This window comes from Pocillopora verrucosa, chromosome 3 (genome assembly GCF_036669915.1).
Source record: "Pocillopora verrucosa isolate sample1 chromosome 3, ASM3666991v2, whole genome shotgun sequence".
Lineage (NCBI taxonomy): Eukaryota > Metazoa > Cnidaria > Anthozoa > Scleractinia > Pocilloporidae > Pocillopora > Pocillopora verrucosa.
In genome coordinates this window covers 23,300,664-23,317,754 of record NC_089314.1, presented here as the reverse complement: position 1 = coordinate 23,317,754, position 17,091 = coordinate 23,300,664, and the positions used below count along the sequence as shown (strand labels likewise).

The 17,091-nt window shown below is 36.0% G+C and overlaps 3 protein-coding genes and 1 non-coding gene across 5 annotated transcripts; 2 read left to right on the top strand and 2 right to left on the bottom strand.

The window, feature by feature from the left end:
* Positions 1-1,228: 1,228 nt before the first annotated feature.
* On the bottom strand, positions 1,229-4,198 carry LOC131779044 (proteasome subunit alpha type-7-like). Its single transcript, XM_059095573.2, has 7 exons — positions 4,008-4,198; positions 3,777-3,903; positions 3,582-3,706; positions 3,110-3,232; positions 2,253-2,372; positions 1,924-1,986; positions 1,229-1,604 (listed from the first exon to the last, which is right to left on the bottom strand). Exons 1-7 carry the CDS (start codon positions 4,110-4,112, stop codon positions 1,497-1,499), a joined length of 771 nt encoding a protein of 256 aa, XP_058951556.1. The 5' UTR covers positions 4,113-4,198; the 3' UTR covers positions 1,229-1,496.
* Positions 3,350-3,421, bottom strand: Trnae-cuc (transfer RNA glutamic acid (anticodon CUC)). The gene has a single exon. It is a non-coding gene; the product is annotated as a tRNA-Glu (tRNA).
* A 64-nt stretch (positions 4,199-4,262) lies between the features above and the next one.
* Positions 4,263-10,857, top strand: LOC131779059 (centromere protein T-like). Of its 2 annotated transcripts, none has more exons than XM_059095591.2 (8): positions 4,263-4,745; positions 5,409-5,565; positions 5,935-6,172; positions 7,184-7,381; positions 8,238-8,306; positions 8,867-8,971; positions 9,400-9,504; positions 10,013-10,857. In XM_059095591.2, exons 1-8 carry the CDS (start codon positions 4,494-4,496, stop codon positions 10,164-10,166), a joined length of 1,278 nt encoding a protein of 425 aa, XP_058951574.2. In that variant the 5' UTR covers positions 4,263-4,493; the 3' UTR covers positions 10,167-10,857. The 2 variants fall into 2 exon arrangements, with proteins under 2 accessions (XP_058951574.2, XP_058951573.2); XM_059095590.2 differs by having other exon boundaries at positions 7,181-7,381.
* A 907-nt stretch (positions 10,858-11,764) lies between these two features.
* Positions 11,765-15,186, top strand: LOC131779060 (transcription and mRNA export factor ENY2-like). Its single transcript, XM_059095592.2, has 5 exons — positions 11,765-11,793; positions 11,872-11,940; positions 12,564-12,634; positions 13,379-13,453; positions 15,021-15,186. Exons 1-5 carry the CDS (start codon positions 11,765-11,767, stop codon positions 15,089-15,091), a joined length of 315 nt encoding a protein of 104 aa, XP_058951575.1. The 3' UTR covers positions 15,092-15,186.
* Positions 15,187-17,091: the final 1,905 nt, after the last annotated feature.

The following is a 17,091-nucleotide window of genomic DNA, read 5'->3' as shown; positions in this document are numbered from 1 at the left end:
AACAATGTTGTGGAAAATACAATGGCCAACACAATCATTAAGACAAATGTGCAGACTTCAGATTTCAATAACTTTCAACTGCCTGGAGTTTGTCTTTGATCTTCAAAACAAACAAATTAATCAAAGAAAGTTACAATAACAAAACTACATTCGGATTTTAATCAGCGAGTTAAGAGTCATCATAGACTTGTTCTCTTGTTGGTTCATGCATTACTCTGTTAACTCCCAAGACCTCAAATGTAAATTCTTCCCTTTAGCTACTATGCATTTCCTCATGAACAAGTTATGAGAATTTGGTGTCAGATCAAGATAACACTTAGATCAAAATCAGTATCTGAGCAATCGTCTACCCACCCCTCCCCTAACTGAACATCAACCTTAACTTGTTGTTGGTTTAGGAGAGGTGTTGGTTCACAGTTGGTCAGATGCTGATATTGATCCAAAGACTTAAACCAATTGAGTTTGAGAATTCTCATTACCTGTTTGGTGGATAATGTATGTATATTATAGGAGACGTCACATGTTAATCACCTCTAGGAGTTCAAGAGTTAATGCAATTACATTGTGAGATGAAAAGAAAATAAATGCTTTAGGATTCAATGTTGTTGATGTTTAAACGGCTCAGTTGAGAAGACAGAAACAAAGTAAAAACCACAGATAGAAATGTTACAGACTCTACATTTGTGAAGAGCAAAGTCCATGTATCAGTTCTCAAATTGGGAGTCAAACTAAAATTGTAAATCAGTACTGAGAAAGCAGATAATTGGTCAGTTTGTGAGACTGTCAGCTTAAGATCTGGCCTACTGAAATTATCAACTATGTGCTGTTCAGTTTGTAACACTTGATAACAAATAGACTTATTCTCTTTCCTGGTAAACACAACCCTACAAAAAAGGCAAGTTACCCTTTTCCTTTTATCTAGACTAAGAACACAATGTATGTGCAAACTATTCCAAGTACTTTTTTTCACATTTTTCAGAGGTGAAAACTGCAGTCTTGCACCATATCCCAACACCTGTTGGGATATGGACTGACAAGTGTAAAGGAACATGTAAGAATCCATTCTAGTGCCCTCACTTATAAGCCTTTCTTTTTGAAAGAAATGCTCTTTGATTTCAAGGAATTCATCACCAGTTTAGTAAAGCATGATTGTGGTATTTCTTTGAGCTTTTTTAATTAAAAAAAAAAAAAAAAAAAAAAACTTTAAAAAAGTACTTCACACCAATACTTAGTCTGCACTCATTGCCGCTTTTATTTGTGAGGGCTCTGGGCAATAAAAGAAAAGTAAGCTGTTTCTATTGCTCTTGAAAGCCCAACGATAACCATTGAAACATTTGGCAACTTAGTTGCTTGGATTTGGTATTGCTTCACCCTCTATGGTAATGAATGGTACCATTCAGTTGTCACAAATGCCAATATATCAGAAATGGAAGAATCAAGTCAGTTTCAAAACAGCAATATGAGAGTATAAAATAAAAGATGAATGTCCATTCTATTTATTTAGCTGATCCTGATGCCTTTTCTCTCTTCTTCTTTTCAGCTTCTGCTTCTTTTTCTTTCTCAATGATTTCAACAAATTTATCAACCTCTTCTGGTTGTAGTATCTGAATGACAAGACACACAAAGATTGAAATTAGCACCAATGAAACTTTTCCATCTGTTGAGGATTCTTGCAACTTAAGTGTGTCTGGTTGTAAGATCAAAATATGAATAATGTACGGAAATAAAAAACGGTTCTTATGTGGTTTGAACTGATTCCAATCCTGCTAAGGCAATGTGTAAAATCTGTCTTTTCTCTTCTTCCAAGAAACTGACTACTTGGGACAAGAAATCTCTCTAATAATGCACCAGCACAGTTTTGCAACAGAGTATATGTAATGTAAGACTCCATTTACTTGTGGTTAATGACAAGTAAATGTTTACCTTGAGTGTTTCACCATTTCTCATAATAGCAAGTTCAATATTCTTTCCTCCCGACTGCACCACCTGCAAGGGTAATACTGTTGTCATATGTATGATCCTATGACAAAACATGCTAAACAAATTGACAATAAGTTGTAATCCACTTTCAGACATGCAAAAACATCTTAACCGATTATAGACTGTCTTCGCATGCACTGAATTTTGAGTATAGGCACCACCTGTTTGAAACAACTTAGTAACAGTTGCACCTGCAAAAAACCACAACAGGCACTTCAGATACACCTGTTACTCTGTTAATAGAAAATCATAAACCACAAAAATTTACACACCTCAAGTAAAGCTTTGATAGCTAGTTTAATTGTTTCATCATCTGAGTCAGCTACCTCCTCTGTGTAGTGTTTCTCTAGAAATTCACGAACGGTTTTTGCACTGCGTCCAATTGCATTTGCCTGATAAATAAAAGACACAAATGATAGAGGTACAGAGGTAAAAATGCATTATAAAGGAAAAGTGTGTGTGAAGTTCATGTCATAAATGCAATATCTGCAGTGGATATTGCAGTTATCATGTTGAGTTCAAGACTTTTTGTGTTATGAGACTTTTGCAAACTCAAAGAGAGTTGACTGTTAAAAAAATTTACAATATTGTAACCAATGTGGATACTTTTCCAGAATAACTGCCAATCAATGCATTTGGTGTCTGAATCTAAGTACTTCCATAGCAGTTTCAGAGTTGAAGTTCTCCAAAAAGTCAGGCAAAAGGTGACAACTGAACCTTTCCAATTTAACAAGCCATTTATAATTGATTCAGACCCTGAACTCTCCATGTACTTAACCCTTTAATTCCCAGGATCTGATTGTTAATTAAATACTCCACTCTAGCTGCTACACATTTCCTTGTAAATTAGTTGCAAGAATTTGGCATTAGATCAAGATAACAACTTCTACCTGATACATTTGAGTACTCTTACTACCTGTTTGCTAAATAGTGAATGGATATTGTAGGGAGAAGTTACTTGTAAATCACTTCTGGGAGTTAAAGGGTTAAGGTATTAGGTTCTGGTCTTGAAAAATTCAGTAATTAACAGGGAGTAACTTTTATCTGTCAGTCAATTATAGCTATAAACTTAGTTGATAATATTAAATTATGTAACTATATAAGGTTGATATGATTACAGTTTAACTACCTTCCATGCATGATATGTTCCTGATGGGTCAGTCTGATAAAGATGAGGTGTACCATCATAATCAAATCCAACAATGAGTGTAGAAATACCAAAAGGGCGGCGACCATTGCTTTGAGTGTAACGCTAATCAACAATGATAAAAATAGAAAATAACATTTAGTTGGGGTTAGAAAGAGTAAATATGCACAAGACAAAAATGGTGAAAAGCTATGCAAAAAAAAAAAAAAAAAAGACATGTCTTTCCCACACCGGGAATCGAACCCGGGCCACGGCGGTGAGAGCGCCGGATCCTAACCACTAGACCATATGGGATTTGACAACAATCATGGAATAAATTTAGGTAAATAGATACTTCCCGCGATTGTGTCCACTACTTGGTCTCTCCTTAGAAAAAACCTACGCATCCTTTTCTTGATGCTACATGAAATCAAACTTATCGCACCAAAAGGAAAAAAAATATGTTTCTTCGTACCTGCTTTAGCGTCGCAATATATCTTGTTATGTACTCTAATGTCACAGGATCTTCTACGGTTAGCTTATGGCTTTGACACTCGACCCGAGCTCGATTCACCAGAATTCTAGCGTCCGCCGTCAAACCTGATAAAAAATGACGAAAAATCTTGAAGGAAGGACAAATTGTTGATTCTTTTCAGAAATACTCCATTACCTGCAAAAGCCATGACAACGTGGTCATCCAGCGAACAGATTTTTCTGACTGTTCTTGGTTCTTGAAGTTTGGCAACCGCTTTTCTCTCTACTCCGAGAACAACAATGTTTTTACCACGTACTCCAACCTATAAAATAGTTCTTTATCAATCTTCCGATTCGCAGAAAATTAACAAAAGGAGAGAAGTTGTCCGACACAATGAAAACACCGACGAAGAAGTTTTTTACATACAGCAGTGGAACCCTTCTTTACGGCTTCTTGAGCGTATTCCACTTGGAAAAGATGTCCATCAGGTGAAAATATAGTTATAGCCCTATCATAAGACCCCCCTGACATGTCTGTTTAGTTTTTACGATTTTTTAGTTGGCTAAATTCAGCGAGAAAGTAAAATCCCTCGAAGCGCAAGGACAGAATGACTTTGCACGAGGCTTGGTAACCAGGCTTAAAGAGATTTCCCTTGAAGCACAGGGACCAGAAAGGCGCCAACTACAAACAAACATGGCGTAAATTGAACAGTCCGAAAAACAAACGCATTTTAGTGCGATTCAGCTTTCTTCAGGCTTTAGGTTCTTAATAACTTCTAAAAGAGGAATTAATAGTTTCCAAAATTTGAACAGTTTTACGCCATATGTAGCATATGTAGACAAGAATCGTTTGAAATGTCAGGCTTGCAAAGGTGAAACAGCAGAAATAATATAATAGAAACACTTCAGAGCTATGGAAGATATCGATGAAGCTACTCCTCGCGGAATTATTCGCGGTGTTTTGACAACAGAGAATGTAAGTCAAAGTGCTCGAGCTTTGAGGTCAAAGGAAACGCTCAGTACATCAAGTGTAAGAGAAACACCAACGAATCCTCCGTCCCATTCCGAAGTTGCAAGTCGGTTGCTCACTCGATCTACTAGGAACAGGAAGAGAAAAGCTGCACCGGGTACTACTCCTTCAGACTCAACAACTCCTAGAACTTTGGTATGCCGCGACTTAACTTGATTCGTTTATAAGAGCGATTAAACATGTCTAAAATTTAGCCCTTTTGTTAAATTACCAGAGCTATAATCATATGTCTATAATTTCATTTATGATGATCCATGTGTAGGATAGCTTTGTTTTTGGTTTTTTTTTTTTTGTTTTTGGTTTTTTTTTTATCAGTATCGTAATTTATCGATTTGACTGCCAACATTTTGAGAAGTGATTAGTTTGTTGAAAATATTTCCGTATAACTCCATACCATTCTAAAACAAAGTATTCTTAAAACTAAACTAATTTCTCGCCCTTTTTCTCATAAAATAACTGTAGACATAATGAAGTACGGAGTCGTTCGGAAATTGTGTCAGTTTGTGGTTTGTTCTTGCAATATCAATTGTAAGCGACAGTTATGTGTACTTGGAATATAATATTTGCAATTTTTTAATGCTTTTTACCCTTACATCAGTATGTGTATTCTCCATTTTGTTCTCTAAACATTTCCTAAGGTGCTGACGAGGAGAATTTTTCAAATTTTCCAGAGTTTCTTTTTTTCGGAATATTTGTTTCATCTCAAAGCAATCTCCATTAAACTGGTGTTCTTAATTACTGACAGTTAATTAATGTTATTTCTCAGGGGCTGAAGCTTTGAAATTTTTTTTTTTTTAGATTGCTGGGTTTCTAGAAACGGCTCCAGTTGCCAAAAGTGTAGTGAAAGGGCAGAGACAAAAGGCCATTGAAGGAGAAAGAAGAAGATCATCTCGCTTATCAGTTCAAGCTGGGGGTAATACCCCAAGAACAATCATTCAAAATTTCTTGCGAGAAGGTACATGTATATGTGTAGTTACTTTATACCAGGTGGTAACTTTTGCTTGATGTGTACTTTGTATTTACAGTTATTTTTGACAGACTATGTGACTGTAACAAGGTTTGGGTTGGACATCTTTGTTATTTTTGAGTTGCCCTCTTTTTCTGAAAGGTTCTGTTGAAAGATTTAACTGTTAGCTCCTAGAGGTGATGAAATGTATCATTTCCTTTCAATTTCAAACATAAAAAAAGTTATGGGAGTTGTCAAATTATCAGTTGATGAGTGTTCATTGAGAAATTCCAAATTCTTTTGACTCATTTCAGTAGAAATGTATAGCAGGTAGAAAGGAGAATTTTGAAACAGATCTCATGAATTTGTTCCCCTTAGCATTAATAGAGACACCAGTTGAACCAGTCATTCCAGAATCTTCAGATGAAGTAGATCAAGAAATACCACACCAGTTGAGTGAACAAGAAAAACAGTCATCTCTTTCAACAAGTGGTGTTACTGATGGTCAGATGTTTACTACGACAAGTTCTCATCCTGCAGATCATTCTACACATGTAGAAGCAACAACTCCAATGGTGTTGGACTCCTATATAGAAATGGATAGTGCTGCTGGCATGTAAGATTTTTAAAGTCATTTTAAATTCACATGACTCACTGTTGATGCTCCTTTTAACCCCAAGGGAACTTATCAATCTTCATGGCTTCTTGACAAAGAAAGACCTTATGGGAGACGGGAACAAACATTTTTTAAAACTTATTGAGAGCTATAATTTGAGCTTCTTTTATCTTGAAGTGTAGGCCAGCTTCAGCTGAAACCTCATGTCAAATGAAATTATTTGGCCAAAAGATTACAAGGGTTAAATTGGAAACTAACAAAGTTTTTAAACATGAGACATTATATTATAAAGAAACATGTTTTTTTGTCTTGTCTCGAGTGTGGGATATAGCAAAAATTCAGAGTGCTCACGAAGGGACTTGTTTGAACAATTAACCCTTTCACTCCCATAAGTGACCGAGAGAGAATCTCTCTTTACAACATCAATACAAAATCAAGCAGAGAAGTAATGAGAATAAAGAAAAATATCAATTAGGGGTTTATTAGTTGATCCAATACCAAATTCACCAAACTGACATTATAAGAATTGTATGGCAGACAGTAGGGAGGATTACTAAAGAGATATTGGGAGAAAAAGGGTAAAGGGTGCCAATATCAATATACATGTAGACAGCAAGATAATTAACTAAGTTGATGAAGTAAATTGGCCATGGTGAAGAGTTCTAAGCTCACATTTCAAGCATTTGCCCTTTGTCAGAGCAAGGCATCAGCTCATTGTCATTTGCTGTGATGAAGGGCTCATGCTTGAAACATCAGCTTAGAAACTCTTTATAGTGGGCAATTTGCATTTGTAACACAGTTGATAAAACCAAAGTTATCTAGCTTCCCCCACTGATGCAGCAACACAATTTCTTTAAAAATGTAGCCCCTTTTATCAATGTAAATAGATGGTATTGGATGGTATTAAATAAGGACCATGTTTAAAACTGTAAAAATCAGAATTTATACTTCTCATCCTCATGAGAAACCAGCAGACCAACAGCATTGATTTTTAAAATTATTTATCAGTAGCAGAATAACTGAGGGAACACAACCAGAGGTTGATTCTCTGCCATTACTAGGAAGTCTGCAGGAAGACCTGGAAAGGACAGACAATAGCATGCAGACATCTCGTCCATGGAGAGAGCTGGTCACACCTCAGCTGCCTCTTAATGTGTCTTTGCCAGGGAGTGAGAGGCTGGAACAGTCAAGAAATATTAATGAAGAGAGGTGACAAAAAATCTTCAGTGTGTATAGTGGTTTAAGAAAAATTGACTGAGACTGCAAAATGTTGCATTTACCTGCATGCATTAACCCATAGGCTGCACTTTCAATTGGTCTTTCAGTGTAATAACCCTTGTGAGATGTTGGAAGAACACAAGAAAAGTTCATAAATCACAAGCCGGAGTGTTGATTGTTCTCTAAACATCCTGAGTGGGTTATTATGCTTGTGAACTGATAGAAAGTGTGCTATTGCTTTAGTTATTAAATAAACTACAGATGTGGGTTAATTAGTTCAATAAAAAATAGGTTTTTGACCAAAAACTTATTTGACTCTGAAAACAGTGTTATGACAGCATTAGACTATGCTCTTCATGTCATGCAGGTATATACTATTACAGCTAAGTGGTATAGTGTTAAGGACAATTGAAAATTTATACAGTTACATTTGAACATATGCATATTACCACATTTAAACCAAGTGAATGGGTATGGTGGATGCAGCAGATAAATTTGTTTCATGTTGTTCATAATCTCATAACTGTCCACTATTCTTTCTTATCATACAAATAACTTAATTCTGATTTCCTTCTGAGGGTCACTTATTTCTGCTTTGATTGAATGATGAAGTTTTTAGAAAGGTGTTAACAATTTCTCTATTTAACTCTCCCAAGTTCTGAATGGTAACTCTCCTCTCTAGGTGCCATACATTTCCTTGTAAATTAGTTACAAGAATTGGGGGTTAGATCACAATGACGACCTCTACCTAATAAGCTTGAGTATTCTTTTCCTCTGTGTGCTAGATAATGCATGGTTATAATAGCATTATGACTTCAGGAGTTAAAGGGTTAATGTTTTTAATTAGTTCCAAAGGGAAAAGACCACTGTTTCAAGGTAAACCTCCTAAAGGAAGGGAAGGAACTAAAGTTGCAAAGTAAGTTCTTTTTTCTTTGGTTTCTCTGTGTATTGTGAAGACCTTTATGTCTCCTCACTCTTGGTGATACACATACCTGGATGACAATACTTTCAACTATGACTACATCTACTGTTTTTTTTTCCAACACTTAGTTTATGTGAGTGAGCTTGAATGACATTTAATACAGAAGTAGGTCAGCTCAGCCCTTTCACTCCCAAGATCTCAATACCAATTCTCCTCACTGTTTGCCCCACAATTCTTATGATTTTAGTTTGGAGAACTTGGTATTGGATCAACTAATAATATCCTAATTAATGGTTTTCTTTATTCTCATCTCTTGTGTGCTTGATTTGGTGTTGATTTTGTATGGAGAAAATCTTATTTGTTGGCAATTTTGTAGAAATGATAAGCCTCGTCCTTGCTTCACTCTACAGTTACTGAAACTTTTATTTATTAAAAAGTTTATTAATTTTATTTCACACAGAGTGCTTTTTTCTGCACTATAATTTTTTTTTTGAAAACTTCATGAAAAGATGTTTTTAATATTCATGTGATTTTTTTTCTTTTAATATTTTAAGGAAGCCCTTAGGCCCAAGAATGCCACCTGCCCTTATAAAGGGTATTTTTCAGCATTTTAGCCAAGCTAAAGTCTCAAAAGAGGCTCTTCAAGCTGTTGAAAATGGGTAATTATGAAAGTTAAGTTTATCAACTTTATAAGAATGTGCAAGTGAAGTGGTAAATTGTCACTTGTAAACAAGAAGACAATTGAGGGGAGCATAGTTTTAAAACTTCAATTGACTTCTGATGATAGACTGCTAGATTCTCCTTACAGGTTGTCTTGTTTTCCCTTGTGAGACAAAGGGAGAAGTAGATATTGGATTTTAGGTCACTCAAACCTAAATTCTGAACACCCATCAAATTAAGACCCTCTTTAATCAAGTGCACTTACTATGCTTGCCAGAGTGGCTGAACTTTAATGGCTACATGTATATTGTCCAGTTATTAGAATTAACCAGACTGTACCTTAAAAAGAAGGCTTGGGGTGAAATTAGTTCTTCTGACATAAATATGTGCAAGGGTTAAAAAGCTAATTTTTTTTATTGTTTTCCAGGTCAAACCTGTTTTTCAAGCAAATATCGAGTGACCTGATGGCTTATTGTAAGCATGCTCACAGATCAACCATTGAGCTGGCTGATGTGGAACTTCTCATGAAAAGGTTTGTATTGGCACTTCATCTATCATACATGTAAATAAAGAAACTTCATGTGATACACATGTATTTTAAGGAGAAGCACATTGGAAAAATTTTGGGAAATTTACCTTTTTTATTAAAGCATAGAAAGGGATTACATTTGGAGATTTAATATGTACTTAGATAAACACTCAAACTAAAAGGGACTTTGGGATGATTTTGAGGGTGCAACCCTCACTCACTGAGTGGGAAGTTTCACCTGATTTGTTTTCTGTGCTTGAGGTTCTGCATTCAGAGCAGAGACAGAAAAGATAAGAGTGCTTAACCTCGTAACTCCCATGAGTGATCACATTAGAACCTCTCCCTACATTATCATCACAACATCAAGCAGACAAGTGATTAGAATAAAGAAACTTATCAATTAGTGGATTTTTGGTTGATCCAATAACAATCAGAAGAATTGCATGGCAAAAAGTAAGGAGAAGTACTAATGAAATCTTGATGTTTTGTTTGTTTGTTTGTTTTTTTCCAGACAGGGATTTATAACTGACAAGCAGTCACTGTTCTCATTGGTTGAAAAGTATTTACCATTGGAATACAGACAGGAAATTATACCAACAGTCCAAGCAGGGAACAAGATAGTTCCGTATGAGATACAAAGGGTACTTTGGTCTAACAGGGCTTGAATCATGAATGCAAAGTGGAAATTTAGGGCTGCTAATGGACAACGAAAATGAAGGGCTGTTTGTTGATGTAAACTTTCTCACAAGTGGGGAGTCATAAATGGCCAGGCATAGAAAAAGACCAAACATTCAGTTATAAACTTGTAGCTTGATATGTTCTTGCCTGAAATGTATGGATGTACTTTAGAAGTTGACAGGAGAACACCCATGAATTTTGAATTTTTTATGCTTCTTGTAAAATGGCATGTCTTTCAGTTTTCCAGTCCACAGAGAGATCTAGGTAATATATTCTTTAATTTAAATGGACATTGTGGCTTATTCAGGATGAAAGTTGTGTGCCAGTGAAAGATATCCAGTTAGGATGTCCATCTTGTGCAATCTAGGTCAGAGATTGTTTCATGTGAGACTACACACAAGGAAGATATTCTGAAATGTATTCTGGATTTAAAAAATGACAACATGAGCCAGTGTTTCCATGTTATTATGACACAGCATTTGACTGATGAGAGGATCACTGGAAAACAAATATTTGAAACAAAAAAAAAATGCTAACTCTACAGAAAATATAAACATCTATTCATCCAGCTCTAAATAACTGTCTTTTTTTCTTACTTGTATTTTAACAAGCTAATTCAGGGTGGATCTGCTCAAACTGCATTTGTCATTAGTGATTGAAAATATTTTATTAAAGGTTGCCTACTAAAAGTAAACTGTCTTGTGTTAGTGAAGAAGCTCCACCTACCCACTCAAGGAAGAGGGGGCATTAAACTCATTCGTAAAGGGCAAAGACAACATGAAAGGCTCAAAGAATATGAATGAGGATCCTTATTTCAGTTCCTAACAGAATGACTGTGCCTCATCTAGGTTATTTTCCTTTCCATCTCCCCTTTGTTTGCCAACGAACCTTTGCTAATGGACTTATGGTGAGCTTTGCTGAAAATATATTATGAAAAGATATGACTGGGGTGAGACATGTCTTTACAGTTCTTTGCCCTCCTACGATCCATGGATCGGCAGTCTTGAAATTTAGCTTAATGGTCACCCACAGTCAGGGAAACAACTACTTATGCCGTGTTTCCTCAGTAGAAATATGTGTCTGAGTTATCTAAAGCCCTATTTGAAGTGTTTATTGTAATTCTATATCTTCCTTCACGTGCTCTTTTAAGTGGTTGTGCGGTGACCTTTGCTATAATAAAAAGTTTGAAATTGAGTTGTTTTAGGTAAAGGAATTCAAGTGTTAAGAAAAGATAGCACATGACTGAATTAATTTAATTTGGAACAAAACTTCTTTTTGAAAGATCCAATAATTATCTTTGAAAAAAAAATTTGAAAAAACCCTGTTAAAAGTCATGAAGGGTCATCTAGTATCATGAAGATGACGAGGGTGAAGCCACTTTATTCAAAGGATGTGACTAGACTTTTGTAACCAGGATTACCTCAGAAATCTTGTAGTTTTTATCCCCATCATTAAAACTGCTTTAGTTCAAATATGATTTGTAGTGTCTTCAATGAGCCGGGATGAATCAGTTGAACCACCCGTACCTCGCAGGGACCTGGGATCGAAGATTGCGGTGCGACAATTTCGTGATCAGCATATATTCATGAATCTGTCGAGCGTCAAGATGGTGGAGTACGTATATCACATTGAGAGTTTTGGCTGATCATTTTTAGTTTATTTTTCTTTTAAATAAATCCGTTTTCGTTACAGGAGATTAAAGGAGAGTCAGCTATCTTCTTCTGTACACCAGAAGCTGGTAGAATCCGGGGAAAGAGAGAGGTAAACTGAAGTTAACTTTGTCCAATCTAAGCCTTGTCTTATCGGACGCGCTTGAATACGATTCGTGCAGATTGGTTTATTCTTAGTTACTTTGTGGGTAGAATTGTGGCTGGCGTATTTAAAAGGCGTCCAAAGCCAGGATAGATTGATTAAAGGAGAGGTATCGCGGCCAGATGCACTGAATGTTATTTCAAATGTGTTTTGTAAACCTAACACTGTGTGAGGACACTTGTGACAGAAACCTTTCTTCCTTCTTTTGACATACGCTGTTGCTAATCTAAGAAGAATGCGTAATACTTGTCTAATGAAACTAGTACATAGCCTCTTTCGCTATTGAACTCTCTGTAACCCAGTCTATAAAGCGTCTCTACGCAAAATCTGTAAGTGTAAGAGTGAAAGCTTTTTAGTGGATTCAGATTTTTCCAACCAGTAATGAATAACTAGCATCGTTCTTTAAGGAAGATTTTCCTTTAAAGGACAAACTTCTAAATAGCAAATTACAACTAGATACAGGTTGTTGATCAAAAATAATTTGACTACCGTTTGGTCCCGCTTTTTCGAGGTTAACTGTAAATCTTGTATTGTGCTGTTTTTGACAATCGTTTGACATAATTTGTGTGCAGATTGAAAGAACTTCTGAGAACCAAACTCATAGAATGTGGATGGCAGGACAGGTTAAGGAGTCACTGTAAAGGTCAGGAAAGAAGTTTATCTTTTTCCTTTGAATTGTTGTTTTACCTTTGTACTTCAATGAAATGACACAAGATAACTATACTTAAAGGAATTGTACAGAATAATGCTCTGACGAAGGGCTAACGCTGGAAATGTGAGCTTGGAAACTCTTTACGGTGGCCAATTTATGTTATCAACTCAGATGATAAAACTACATTACACTGTTATACTCTCCCACTGACACAGCACCACAGTTTCTTTAGAAACTTACCCCCTTTAATGAAATTACAGTTTCTTTCTTTTGGTGAGAGTGAACTAATAGATCAAAATCTGCTAAACGGTAAGCCAGAAATGTTGGAACTTAGTTTTTCAAGGTGCAGGTAAAAAGTTTATTATCCAACTGCACTGAGTAAGGTACAAAACACGTGCCAATTGAGTACAAATATCACACAATATTTGGACAGTTAATTATTTTGTACTGTAAAAAACCTGTTTGACTGGTCGGCTAAGCATGCAATGCTTCCCTATCTGCTTCACTTTTCTTGCCTTACAAGAACTGTGCTTAAAATAAAGTACTGGTAGTTGGATTATAAATAACTTATTACATGTTTACTTGTTGTTTGTATTTTGATTACCATGCAGGCTAGTCAAAATATTCAGTGATACTGCACATCAAAATGTATAATGAGATATATATCTTAAATCAATTTTTTGCAGCCACAATTTGAGCAACTATACATATGTATGTTTTTTATGATTTTTGCAGATGTCATCAAACAAAAAGGACTTGAAAATGTGACAGTTGATGATCTAGTGGCTGAAATAACACCGAAAGGAAGAGGTGAGGCATTTTTGTGAAAATTGTTGCTTTTGAAACTATTTAGGGTATTTTTTTTCGCAAATTAACTGGTTTGGTAGATAGATATCAAATGAATCTCTACTTTTTCAACAAAATTACTGCAAACCTAAGGTGCAAAGAGTAGTTGAGAGTACTCCTCTGTGACTCTTCATGTACAAAATGGAAAGTTGTGCATAATTTGTTGATACTAGAAAAACATAAGTTTAGTCCAGGTTGGCTTGATTCCTTGTGGTTTCACATGCCTGCATTATGCATTACATGCAGGTGCACACTTTTCATGTGCAATACCTAGGATTTACATGCACTGGATGTGCATGTTATTTTGCAGTACACCTGAGCAACCCTGTAGCTTGCCAATCAGCAGACATATTAATTAATACTGCAGTATTTTTGATGGATAGCATCTTTTTTCAAACAAGAGGATCAACAAAGCTAGTGACTTATTTTAAGGAGAGCACTAACTGTCCTTTGAATAATAACACCAGTAAATTGTATTCATGTGAGACTGACTCATACAGGTGTAACCAGTGGATGTTATCCAGATTTTTGGAGTGAACATTAATACTGCCTCTTCTCTTTCTTGAGATGTGTATCTTTTGCATGTTACCTCCACTGTTTGGTCAAGTTTCCCTGTTAGTCTACTGGTACCCATTTACTATTTTCCTGGAGGGAGAGATCAGCATGGCATTAAAGCCCTCCCAAAATTCAAGTTTTATTTTCAAAATTCAAGTTTTGCTGTTAAACGTTATGTTTATGATTTAGGAATGAAGTTTTAGGAACAGAACTCCTTCTCTACTTTCAAATTCATACCTTATCACAATCAACTTAAATTTGAATTTTTGGCAGGGATTTAATGCCATAGATCAGAGGCACTATGACGGTTAAGTGTCTTGTCCAAGAATAAAGCACAATGACTGCAGTTCATGCTCCTTCCGAAAAATTTTATCCAGAGATAAGCACATTCACTATTGAGCCTCCTTTTTCCCCACCTTAACCCGACACGCCCATTTCTAAATATCAATTCTTCACTTTAAGTGCCATAAATTTCTCATAATTTAAGCTCTGAGAATATGACTTCCCTCTTGATATTTTTCTTTCTTCTCATCACCTTTTCTGCTTGGAAATGTATTGATATCGTAAGGAGAAATTAACTGTTGGTCCCTTGTGGGAGTGAAGGGGTCACATGACAGCAAACATAGGATGTAATTTAGTGTTAACATCTGAGTTGAAAACGTAAATTAACCACCGTAAAGGGTAAAAAAGCTGACGTTTCGAGCATTAGCCCTTCATCAGAGCGATGGCTAAGGGCTAACGCTCTGACGAAGGGCTAACGCTCGTAACGTCAGCTTTTTTACCCTTAACGGTGGCTAATTTACGTTTTCAACTCGGTTGTTAACACTAAATTATCTACTATACTCTCTCACCGACGCAGCACCACAGTTTCTTTAGAAACTTACCCCCTTTATTCATTAAACACAGGATGTGTTCATCCTCACTACAACCACAGCCCTAGAAATTAAATGATTTTTTTTTTATTTTTCACTCACAGCTATGATCCCTGACGAAGTAAAGAGGGACCTGTTGATAAGAATACGAACTTTCCTTGCTGCCAACTCGTAGCTTTTAAAAGTGCTATGTACGAAGAACTTTTTAGTATTGCACTCTTTTTCATTTCTTTTTCGTTTAGTAATGATTAATAAAGCATGTAAATTTGATTATAGTGTTCTTGATTTCGTTTTTGTTTTTGCATATTTCATAGATATGTACTCGGAGAATTTGTCACTCTTTTCATTTTATAATGAAATGAAACTTCTTGCTCTGAATAACAGCAGTACTTTCTCTACTTTACAAGTGCAAGTTTGCCTTTCGTCGTTTCTTTCCAGAAAGAGAAGTAGATCATATAAAAGAAAAAACTCAGTCTAATTTTTGCCGATTTTTAATTCAACGTTTGTCTATATGCCAGAACGTTTTGTGCTCATACAGTGGGCAACTGCTTTTGCAACTAACACAAAGTGTACTTAGTTTCCATGGTTTCGTGTTTTCTTCCAAGTTAAACAGCAAAGGAATTTCGGATGTGAATATTTCGATTTACAAATTCAGCTTAGTTGTTCGCTTCTGTTCCTTCGAATGAAGTAGGTTTCACCTCAACCGCCACGTCTCGTCCTTGGACTGTCGCCAAACCAAGTTTCAGTTGTTGGTTCTCGTCGGCTTTTATGAGAGATGCGGGCTAAATTTGGTTATTTTCCTCTGAATTGTCGTTAAAAACGGGTTCAGCTTGAGAACTGGGTGTTTTCTTCCGTCAGGGGACAAGTGATGAGAGTTAAGAAGGATATCTATCAGGGGATTATTAGTTGATCCAATACCGAAATCTCCAAACTAACATCAAAAGCATACTAATTGTATGACAAACACTAAGGAGAATTACTCATGAAATATCGGAAGTGAAAGTTTACCGCAAGAGAAGACGTTTTGTCTCTCTAGCAACACTTAATTAGCGTTTTTTGTTTTTTCTTCGTTGGGGCTCAAATCAGACAATGTGTCAGAGTTGTCGGCTTAATTTTACTCACCCTTTGTCTCGTAACCTGCCTGGAAACTCTGCCTTTCCGTTGTACTTGAACACAACGTGCATGAAGCTGCTCTTTAGGATGATGGCTTCCGGTTTTAGTGACCCACAGTAAACATAGAATAATACTTAATCAGCCGGTCAAGAGTGTCTTGCTTCAAATAGTTAGAGCTGTCAATTATCACTGTGGTCACCTTGAAAACCTATCCAAGACGTCTGAAGTCAAATACATATCATTTTCAATTGCTACGATGGGAACTCGTACTCTTTCTTATTTTCCAGGCTTAAAAAGAAATGAATTGCAGTTGACTCTACGATAAAAAAAAATGTACTCGACATCGTTTGAGTTTGGAACACAGCCGTTTCAGCCGTTATAAAATATTTTTACAGTGATGATTATATTTTCTTTGTTTTTTCTTTATCGTAAAATGGACTTTTTAAGATAATCGCATCACTTAGTGATACTTCGAAGTGGTTCTGTGACTGTTCCCGAAAGTATTTTCATCAATTCATGCGTCTCGAAGTTAAGGGTATAACTCCTAATTGGGGTCTTTATGATTTGACAACCAATAATTAAAAAATCAATCGATAAAATCAAATAATTGGATTTGTTTTATAACACATATCTTGTCTATTTTCGATGAGATAATTTTTTAAAGAAATGGCTTTTTATCAGGATTATATTTAAGACAAGGACATGTGTTGTTTAGAACAATCTCAGATGATCGGAACTGGAACCAATGTGTTATGCTCGATGTTATCACGCTCGTTAGAGCAGGAAGCAGGTCATAACAGGAACATTTTAACGAACATCGTTTCTACCAAGCTCCCAATTTCAATTGGAAAGAGGTTAAGTTTAGACAAACACCCAATCTTTCTCATTTGGATAATTGGTGAAAACGTCGAGAAAAACCATGGGTGGTATCACCTGGTATTGCACAGTTTCCAACCAATCACGAAGTCCATTGGAGATGTAGTTTTCATAATAAGTGTCAAAACGTTGCACTTTTAAAGAAATGGAAGGTTTTGTTTATGAACCTCGTTGACGGGTGATGTA

What these genes read in the sequence shown, in the direction of transcription:
- LOC131779044 (XM_059095573.2), bottom strand. Translation starts at nt 4,112, where the DNA reads ATGTCAGGGGGGTCTTATGATAGGGCTATAACTATATTTTCACCTGAT. An exon ending in ATATTGCGACGCTAAAGCAG is followed by an intron (nt 3,233 to 3,581) that starts GTACGAAGAAAC and finishes ATTGTTGATTAG; the next exon opens with CGTTACACTCAAAGCAATGG. An exon ending in GAACATATCATGCATGGAAG is followed by an intron (nt 2,373 to 3,109) that starts GTAGTTAAACTG and finishes TTTATTTATCAG; the next exon opens with GCAAATGCAATTGGACGCAG.
- LOC131779059 (XM_059095590.2), top strand. Translation starts at nt 4,494, where the DNA reads ATGGAAGATATCGATGAAGCTACTCCTCGCGGAATTATTCGCGGTGTT. An exon ending in ATGGATAGTGCTGCTGGCAT is followed by an intron (nt 6,173 to 7,180) that starts GTAAGATTTTTA and finishes ATTATTTATCAG; the next exon opens with TAGCAGAATAACTGAGGGAA. An exon ending in CTTCAAGCTGTTGAAAATGG is followed by an intron (nt 8,972 to 9,399) that starts GTAATTATGAAA and finishes ATTGTTTTCCAG; the next exon opens with GTCAAACCTGTTTTTCAAGC.
- LOC131779060 (XM_059095592.2), top strand. Translation starts at nt 11,765, where the DNA reads ATGAATCTGTCGAGCGTCAAGATGGTGGA. An exon ending in GTTAAGGAGTCACTGTAAAG is followed by an intron (nt 12,635 to 13,378) that starts GTCAGGAAAGAA and finishes TGATTTTTGCAG; the next exon opens with ATGTCATCAAACAAAAAGGA. An exon ending in AATAACACCGAAAGGAAGAG is followed by an intron (nt 13,454 to 15,020) that starts GTGAGGCATTTT and finishes TTTCACTCACAG; the next exon opens with CTATGATCCCTGACGAAGTA.